General features: G+C 40.0%; 1 protein-coding gene across 5 annotated transcripts in view; it reads right to left on the reverse strand.

Annotated features, from left to right (window-relative positions):
- The window catches only part of LOC146454455 (uncharacterized), a 17,167-nt gene extending 7,462 nt beyond the window's left edge, over positions 1-9,705 (reverse strand). For 4 of the 5 annotated variants that reach the window (XM_085095240.1, XM_085095242.1, XM_085095243.1 and 1 more), the window contains exons 1-3: positions 9,553-9,705; positions 6,888-6,959; positions 672-767 (exon numbers count right to left, since the gene is read on the reverse strand). In XM_085095240.1, coding sequence (XP_084951366.1) covers positions 672-767; positions 6,888-6,959; positions 9,553-9,629 — 245 coding nt within the window. In that variant the 5' untranslated portion in view covers positions 9,630-9,705. The remainder of the gene's footprint in view (positions 1-671; positions 768-6,887; positions 6,960-9,552) is intronic. The other variant, XM_085095241.1, reaches the window with a different exon arrangement.

A 9,705-nucleotide genomic window follows, 5' to 3' on the forward strand; every position in this document is an offset into this window, starting at 1 on the left:
ATGAGACAATTCTTTGTTTTATTGTTATTTATTTTATTACAATACAATACAATACAATGCAATACAATACAATACAATGGACTTTATTTTAAGAGGGTAGCACATGCCAGTAAGGAAACTGATAACCCATTGGCCCTCTATAAAATAGAAACTTATGACATAAGACAACTCAACCATTACTTACAATTAGAAATGTTATAAAACACTTGAATAAAATAGAACTTTTGAGAGAGTAATTTTGAATTGCGAGTAAAGTTTCAGAAATCTCAGATTGTATTAGCATCTGATTCATTGCAACGATCTGCATGACGGTTCTTTAGATCATACGATCGATATTTCATATTTTACCTTACGAGCCAAGAAATCACTTTTGGTAAATGCTACTTACAAGATTTAGCAAGCAGCTTAAACCTAAATTTATATAATAGTTTGTTTGCCTGTGTCGGCATTATAAGGAAAAAGAAAGCGGATGATTCGTTGTGTTAGAGATTGCCATGCGATAAGACGGAGATTTTTAAGGAGTTCATCATGAACATAGCTACTGATTACCAAAATAGTATGAGACATGAATGGGATATGAATTAGAAATGAATTGCGGACAAGTATTTACAACTTTTTTCCTGAGATAGAAAAAATTGAAAATGCAATATATGCAAGATTTAATTACTTACTTCTTTTTTAAGTCCCAAATTTCGGTGCCATTTCTCTTTAAGCTATCAGCATAGAGTTCAGAGAGCTCTCTGTGTTTCCTTTTCTCTTCATTTAACCTAAAAAAAAAAAGAAACAGGCAAAATGGCTAGTAAGTAGTACAAATAAATGATTACATACGCTAAACTGATAAATGGACGAATTGATGAACAACTAAAATGACAACAGGAAGCAAAACAGGAAGCACAAACTGCATAAACAGAGTAACTGAACATGTACATGCTGTTTAGACCGAGTATATAGCCTTGACGTAGAGAACATGATAACGTTTGTTCGAAGATTATGACGATAACGTGCGTGTTTATAGGTTGTTTTTGCCTCTTGTAGTCTACCTAATTGTTCCTCTCGTCACGCATTACCACTTAATATGGCACTTTTGCAGGGCCTTTAAATCTAGTAAACTAGCGCTTTTAAAACGCACAATATAAAGGCTTGGTCTATCGAGCTTTCTACAAGATGGGTGTAAGGGCTCTAGTATGTGCAATTCTTAGTTTTTGTAACAGACACTGCGATATTTATTTCAAGGTCTTTTTTTTTTTCATAGCTTTTTGCATTAAGTTTTCTTATGGTCACTTAATTTTTACTTAAGTTTCCCCCTATTAGCGGAGGGATCTCACTCTGTAAAATACCTTTAGACACGTTTGTAAAGTTCACTAATTCGTTCTGTTTATATCAAGACTTCACTATAACTATATTGCGTGCTTGCAAGCAGAAAACACATTGTTTGAAGCGACAATGTCTGAACAACTCTCACAAACTGAATGAGTCACTTCCGCTCAACAAAGAAACAAACAGAGCTATTCTGGTTGCCATCTCATGTTACGGACTCTGAAACTACAATTAAACTACTTTTTGGATTTATTTTCTACTCGTAATCCGTAGCTTACTAGAAGTTTTTCAAGTATTTAAACTATGGTTGATGGGCCTTGTAGTCTATGTCAATCCAGTGTCTGACTAGCTGTGCCTGTCCGACCACAATGAGGCATTGTGCAATTGTCTATAGGCTAATTGTCTGCCTTGCATGAAAGTTCTTTAAAACAGTTCCCAGTGATTTTGCAGACCTGCGTAGATATGACTTTAGTGTTTTTTGTGCTTATCCCCACTTAAACCCTTGTATTTGGAACCCATCTCGATTCGTTTTCTCACTTCAAGCTAAGCTTTTACTTCGCATTTCCCCCGTCCATCCCTTAACTCGCAGCTTGTCATCTCCCATCTTTCACATGACATTGATTTACTTCTTTCATACCATAACTTTGTGAGAACTGATAAGAAGAACTTTGGTCCCTTTGTTTATTTTATATTTCCTGTTTGTCATTCGAAGTTCTAGTCCCTTCTTGTACCTTCTGACCCATTGCCCTCTCAGAAGTTAGGCAACCTTATACATCCTACATGCCATACTCTTTCCCTAAGGACACGGAAACTCTAATGGAAAGGCTCTGCTTTCCATCCCACCTAAGTTTGGCCGTAAAAAAATTAGTGATCTCGATTATCTTTGGTGGAGTTTTGTGTGTTTGTACTATATATCCATTTAGTAAAACAAGAACCTTATTTTGTTTTCCTGTGATCATCAAAGGGAGAGAAAAAATTTAAGACAGGCTCACTCACCATTCAGTTAGGTCAGGTTAGGCTTGTTGGCGATAACAACTCAAAGATAGCGCAACAGGCGGATCAGTTTGGCTACAGTATAGATTTTCGGCTTCACCTAGGGATGTCACCTTGCAGTGGTGGTGAGGCTTGGGTGTCTCAATGATCCTGAGAGCTGTGTTGGCTGGGACTTTAGTCCCTGGCAGGTCTAACCATGCCGGATCGGTCGAGGGGTAGAGGCCAGACAAAGAACAGCCCCTGGTCCTCCAGGTTGGGGCTTTGGCGGTGGGCCAATCACCCACCCCCTTAAAACAAAGCAGATTACAGAAACCTTAAACACTCGACGACAATCTTCTCTTGGGGCCAATGTGGTACCTTGCTTAAGTAAGCAAAGCATGACGCCCTTGAGCCAAAGCCGAGAGGAAGCTCAGGAGCTGAACAAACCACTAATGACACCAAGGGCTCAGATAAGAATAGGGAACTGGAATGTGAGAATGATGTATACTACAGGAAAATCTGCACAAGTTGCGAAAGTGATGAATCAGATGAAGATCCAAATTATGGGAACAAGTGAGTGCTGGTGGACAAGAGCAAGTAAATGAAATTGAGTTCAGGCGAAACAGTACTTTACTCAGGACGAGATGACGATCAACACATGCAAGGCGTGGCGATACTGATGACAAAAGACGCAACAAAGGCTCTAATTGACTGGTCACCGATTAATGAGAGAGTAATAAAGGCAAGATTTTACTCTAAGTTTGTCAAGCTTACGGTGATACATGTGTACGCGCCAACTAATGATGCTGATGAGCAAACGAAAGAAGATTTCTATGGAAAACTACAAGAAGTAGCCGAGCAGGTACACAAACATGTTATGTTAACCATCATTGGAGACATGAATGAAAAGGTGGGAAACCTTGTCAACGGCCTTGAAAGAGTAATGGGAAGACACGGGCTGGGCACCGTTAATGATAATGGCGAAAGACTGAAAGAATTCTAAACATTATTTCCTCCCAAGGAAATTCACAAGCAAACCTGGGTTTCGCTTGATGGAAGAACAAAAAATCAGATAGATCACACTCTGGTTAACAGAAGACAGAAGATTAAGAACGTCAGTGTTAGATACCAGGTCCATGAGGTCAGCAGATGTAGCCAGCGACCATTTCCTTGTACGATCAACCATCAGGTTAAAGCTCTAAAGAGCACCGGTGACAAAGAGTACCAAGAAGAAGTTTAACACACAGAAACTCCAAAACAATGATATACACAGAAGGTTTAACATACAGCTGAAGAACAGACTCCACGCACTAGCAGTAGAAGTGCCAATGACCGTAAAAGGAGAGGAAGAAGAAGAAGACGAAGTGGAAATGAAAAGTGGAGATAGCTTATGTACAAACGGCAGAAAAGACCCTAGGGTATAAGATAAAGAAGAACAAGCCATGGTTTAGCCAGGAAGCTTGGACTCTGATAAACTAAAGGAAAGCCATCAAACAGAAGTTAATTGGTGCAAGATCAAAGAGGCAAAAAAAAAAAAAAAGAGAGGGCAAGATGAATACCGACAGAAGGATAGGGAAGTTAATAGACAGGTTAGGGTGGACAAAAGAAGATGGACAGAAGAGATTGCAGAAGAAGCCGAAAATGCGGCTAAACAACAACACATGAAAGCACTGTATACCTTGACAAAAGTATTAAGCAACGAAAGGCCAAGGCAGAGTGCTGCAGTAATGGCCAAAAACGGCAAAATCCTTAATGATAGAGAAATTAAAACCAAGCGATGGCTGGAGCACTTCTCTGAAGTACTAAATAGGGAGAACCCTAGTAATCCAGTAAGCGAAATTGAGACAGAACTGCCAGATGAAATAGAAGAAATTGATACATCTGAACCCGCAGGACCGAAGTAAGGAAGGCAATAGGGCATCTGAAGAATAGAAAAGCACCGGGAATTGACAACTTGCAAGCAGAGCTGCTTAAAGCTGACATTGACTATGCTACCATTAAAGTCAAGGAGATCATAGACATCGTGTGGACGGAGATGAGAAGACACCAAGAAAATGGAGAAACGGACTGTTTTTCAAACTGCCGAGAAAAGGAAATGTGAAGGGATGTAAGAACTGGCGTCTAATTACGCTGCTGTCAGTTGTCGGTAAGGTCATGGGGAGAATTGTGATCGATAGGATACGAATCGGAGTAGAGTCGAACCTCAGAAAGGAACAAGCAGGTTTTCGACCAGGTAGAGGAACTACTGAGCAAATTTTCATATTGAGAAATATCATCGCACAGTCAATAGAGTCATCATTGTACGTTAACTTCATAGATTTCGAGAAAGCGTTCGATTCAGTCCACAGGGATAGCCTATGGTTGATTATGAGAAGCTCCGGCATACCATCCAAGATAATCAACATGGTGAAAACGCTTTATGATAACTTTCAATGCGCAGTAGTGGATGGCCAGGATACAACGGAATGGTTTAAGCAGGGGGGGGGGCTGGCAGCTACCTTTGATCTTGCCGCTTATCGGAAAGTGATGATCGCCCCAGTAAAGAAATCTGTCAATCATTCGAAAACCAAATTTCTTAACTGGGGCGATCATGCAAACTCGGATCCAGGCCTCGCTGCTGGCCCCCCCTGGGTTTAAGATCAAAACTGGAGTGAAACAGGGCTATAACATGTCAGGTTAACTATTCCTACTAGTCGTTGACTGGGTAATGGGAAATACCTTGCAAGAGGGGAACACCTGTATAAGATGTAAGTTCACCCCAAAGCTCGAGGATCTAGACTTCGCGGATGATATAACCTTTAGTCATCAACCAGGCAGCACATTCAGACTAAGACCGATAAGTTGGCCCATGAAGCAGAAAGGGTGGGACTGAAAGTCAATGTAGACAAATGTAAACTGCTACGAATAAATTCGCGGAGCAACGATGTGGTGGAGGTAAATGGACGAGAAATAGAGGATGTTGATAGATTTGTGTACTTGGGTGCTTCAGTTTTCAAAGAGGGCGGAAACACTGAAGACATCCACAACAGAGTAGTCAAAACAAGATGAGTATTCTTGAGATTGAAAAAGATTTGGAGTAGCAACAGCATCAGTTGACGAACCAAAGTCAGGCCATATAAGACACTCGTAAAGCCAGTCTTGATGTAAATCGACAAAATCAACGTCTTCCAAAGCAAGATACGCTGGCAGGAAATAATTACAAACAAAGAAGTCCTGATGATGGCTGAGATGGAAAATCTCGGTGAGGACGTGCGAAGGCGGAAATGAAAATTCATCGGCCACACCATGAGGAAAGAACCGAATAAAGACTGCAGGGCTGCATTAACCTAAACACCGGAAGGGTGACGAAAACGGGGCAGACCAAGGACAACATGGAGGAGGACGGCGAAAAGGGAAAGGGAAAAGGCTGGATGGAAGAATTGGAGTGAGGTACAAATCACAGCGGCTGACAGAGCTGGTTGGCGGACAAAGTGCGTGATTACCACAAGAGATTTTCTTGAAGCTTGGCATTCTCTGCGAGATCGAAATGCGGGCAATGAACATATTGATTTTCCGGGAATTTATAGCTCACTCACGTGATTTGTTCTCTCGCGCGGTGATCGTTCGTTACGCGTCGTGATTGTAGCACGCGCAAACTGTGAACCGTTGGATAAGCGTTTGCTTATTTGTCATTTTTTTTAGACCGACGAAGGCCGGAGATTTTCGGCCGCAACGTCTTGTTTAGTTTTTATAAACGTTTGGTTTATAACGTTTTACTAGTCAGTGTCGTACACATTTTAGATCACATTAGGTTAGGCTTTGTTTACCCTCCTGTTTTATACAGGTCAACAATTAGCATCTCATTAATTTGATATGAGTCTGAGAAATAAATTCCCAATACCAAAACTAAAAAAAATAAAACAAGGGGAACAAAACATGTTTGACCGAGCGTTCCTAAAAACAGCCAGTTACATTTTCCTTATAGTGTGGAGTCCTAAAAATGAGATTATCAGTGAACGGGTAAACTATGTTACTCAGTTACACAAGGGGCTGGAGATGACAGTTTAAGGAACAGAGTTATCAAATCACCAATATAGCCTCCTTCATTTCCTCATTTTTCCCATATACTCCTTTTTGCAAATGTTTCAGTTTAGACTCGCGCAAATTAAATAATGTGATTTTCCTTCTTAGACATAGCTGAGTCATCTACGTCAAGTTAACAGAATATATGCCTGAATGATGTGTTCCTGGACGTTTTTTACTGAAGCTAGACATACAGACAGACGGATAGCTGTAATATATCGATTACAAACTTATGGCCACTCTGGGTATTTAAAAAACATTGATTCCAAACACAGGTAGTTTTAAATTCGCGGGGAGGGGAGAGGAAGGGGGAAGGGGGGGAAATAAGTAAAGAATGAGCCATGCCTTAACATGCTTGATTTTTTTGTTTTACTTGTGAGTGGTATAATAAATTATGTTTTTCTTGTCAGAGAGAGGTAGATTAACAGTAATGGATAGAGCTAACAAGTTAAACCTTCTCTCCTTATTCAAACTGGCGCCCTTAAGAGGCGATAAGCGTTTCCTTTGTTAAATGCAATTCACGTAGTAGCACTTACATTTCGTCTTTGGATTCAACCACCTCCTTTAACTTTTGCGGTATCCTTTTAAATCTTTCTCCATATGTCTCCCTGGGAAATTAAAGTAGCTTTCAGTATAAAACTTCCCAAATCTGAAAATGGCGAGCAAATTTTTTTATGAATAGTCATGTTTTTAGTCAAAAACCGGGTTCTTCGGATGCGGGCAAAATTATTTATTCCGTTCTTAACTTGAAAATATTGGTGGTTACTTAGATCAGGTACCAGTTGCAAAAAAACTAGCAAGTGCTTTTGGTAAGGTCGGTTACAAAGGGGTAGAGGATTTCTGTCTGGCGCAGTAAAACTTAAAAGCACAACCTGGCGAAAATCTTTCAAGCATCTTAAAGAATCCTAAAGGATCTGCATGGGGATCTTCGTGAGGGTCTTAATAAAGATCTTCAAGGTTCTTAGAAAATTCCTCAAGGATCCTATAATTTCTCGCCAGTATCCTCAAGGATCTTCAAGGATCCTTTAAGGGTGTTTGAGGATCTTTGAGGATCCTTAATGGTCCCAAAAAGATCCTTATTTATTACTGTGAAGGGCTTTAAGAATCCTGAAGGATCCTTGAAGGTCTTACGAAGATCTTTATCTATTCTTGCCAACAGTCCCATAAGGATCCGGAAGAACCCTAGAAGAACCTTTAAAGATCCTCAAGATTCTTTTCCAGCTCCTCAAAGATTCTCAAAATTCTTACCGAGATCCTCAAGGATCATTGAGGACCTTACGTGTAAAGCTATATTCCTGGCAACTTCAAAGATCTCCTTAGATTGCCAAGATCTTCAAGGATCTTCAAACTTCTAGCCAAGATCCTCAAGGATCTTGAAAGATTCCTGAGGGTCTGATAAAGTCTTTACTTGTGTTTAGGAGGATGAACAAGGACAATTAAAATTATTTCCAAGGACTGTCATAACACTTGTGTGCATTAGGTTACCTTCAAGGGCATTCTAATCTTTCCCACAACTCTTAAGACCATTGACATTTTCAGTAATTTACAGATTACTGTTGTAAAATAATATGTGTGTTCTTCTTACAATCTCTCAATGTGCAATTTAACAACGTGGGGACTGGAACATAATTAACTGGGGTACAAGAACGATGTTTAACTTACAATTGCCTCTATAGAAAAGTGTTTCACTTCGGCTGGCAAGTGTGAATTCAAATAGTTGTCTGACAATGAAAACTGTGGTGACAGGGTTAGAATTGTTTCTTTCTCATACTTTTTTATCTGCTGAAAAATGCATTTTTCGTCTGGTGAAATCTCTCATTTTCCATTTTGTGTAATGCATATTCTAACAACACAGCAACTAGCAAACAGTAGAAATCGTCCCTTTCCCTTCTAACAGGAGCCGGGTCACTGACAAAGGAAGTCTGTGGCAAAAGCCTGGTCTGAGAAAAAAAAAGGAGGCCTTGGCCAAGACCTATCAAAATTGACGAAAGTTGGCCAACGAAAAAGAAAAAAAACCTTAGCTGACCAGGTAACAGCCCAGGGAGACCATGTTAGCCAGTAGCATGCCAACATGCTATTCGTAATACTCAATAGGTGAGTTAAGTCGACTATGATTACAAGGCAATGAAGTACATGTAAGCACTGAATTGGAGCTTAACAAACTGATCTATTGAGCATTAGTCATCTCATCCAGACATTTTCAAACTTAGATTTTCACATTCTTTACTGTATAATTCTTACAACACAACAATCAGCAAACAGTAATAAGTTCAACGTTCCCTGTTGCTTCCTGTATTCTTTCGAATTCGTGATCAATTTCCAGGTTTTGATATCGATTTTAGCGTGGTAGTGTCGTTCGCCCGGGTTTCCACTGCTAGGAGAAACGCAAGGCCAAACAGTCTTTTCCGCGATGCCCGAAACACGAAGCGGAAAAATCCGTTCAAAAGATTTTGAGTTAGAATCAAATAAGAGATGTTTATCTTTCCCCTCAGCGTAATCCCGACTTGATTACGACCTCATCGCGTTTCCCAGAAAGGTTTTTTTTCGAGTCAGCGTCTGAGATTTCACACAGCCCGCCTCGATTAGCTCTGCTATACGCAGGCTGTGTGTATTCCTGTAAAAGATATGAATATTTAATAAAGTTGTTGTTGTTGCTGTTGTTGTTGTAGATTTCGAAAGATGCTCGGAAAGACCGCCATAGAGAGAGTTGTTCAGTTTGGAAACTACAGTCAAAATACGCAATTATTTTTTGTTTTGTGACGCCATCTTGCTTGGGGAGACACTGACACAACTTGATTGATTGCCGACCTATGAAATTTTGTGCCAGCTTTGGACTCGTCGTGAAATATGTTTCGTAACAAAGATATAAATGTAGTGGGATAATGCTTTAACAGCTGTAAAAAGGGAATTTTAAAACTGCATATTCTTCTAAAAGAAGTGTGCTTATTGCAAACAACATGGCAGGATTCCAAAAGGCAGTTTACGAACGTCGTAACGTGTTTAATCGGGTCATTTTCCTTGGGGTGCATATGATTGAAATATCTAAAAGCTATTTAAAATTTTCAATTTCCTGCTACAGAGGCTCTACATACGTAAAACAACCATTGATTCACCGATATTTTACTTGCGCCTGCCGTCAACCAAAATGGCGTGAGAAACACGCGTCTTTTGCAAGGCTTTAAAATACAACACATTCCTTACCGGCTTTCGCCTGATTTCTGCGATTCAAGCAAATTTGGCTCCACTGGAAAGTTCCCAGATAAATCACGAGGATCCATTTTCTACGAGTTTAGAACTATGCTTTCGCTTGTTCGTTCCCATCGATAGCTATTTCGACGGACATCAGTTCCTGGA

This window comes from Pavona decussata, unplaced genomic scaffold (assembly GCF_977016875.1).
Source record: "Pavona decussata unplaced genomic scaffold, jaPavDecu1.1 SCAFFOLD_300, whole genome shotgun sequence".
Classification (NCBI taxonomy): domain Eukaryota; kingdom Metazoa; phylum Cnidaria; class Anthozoa; order Scleractinia; family Agariciidae; genus Pavona; species Pavona decussata.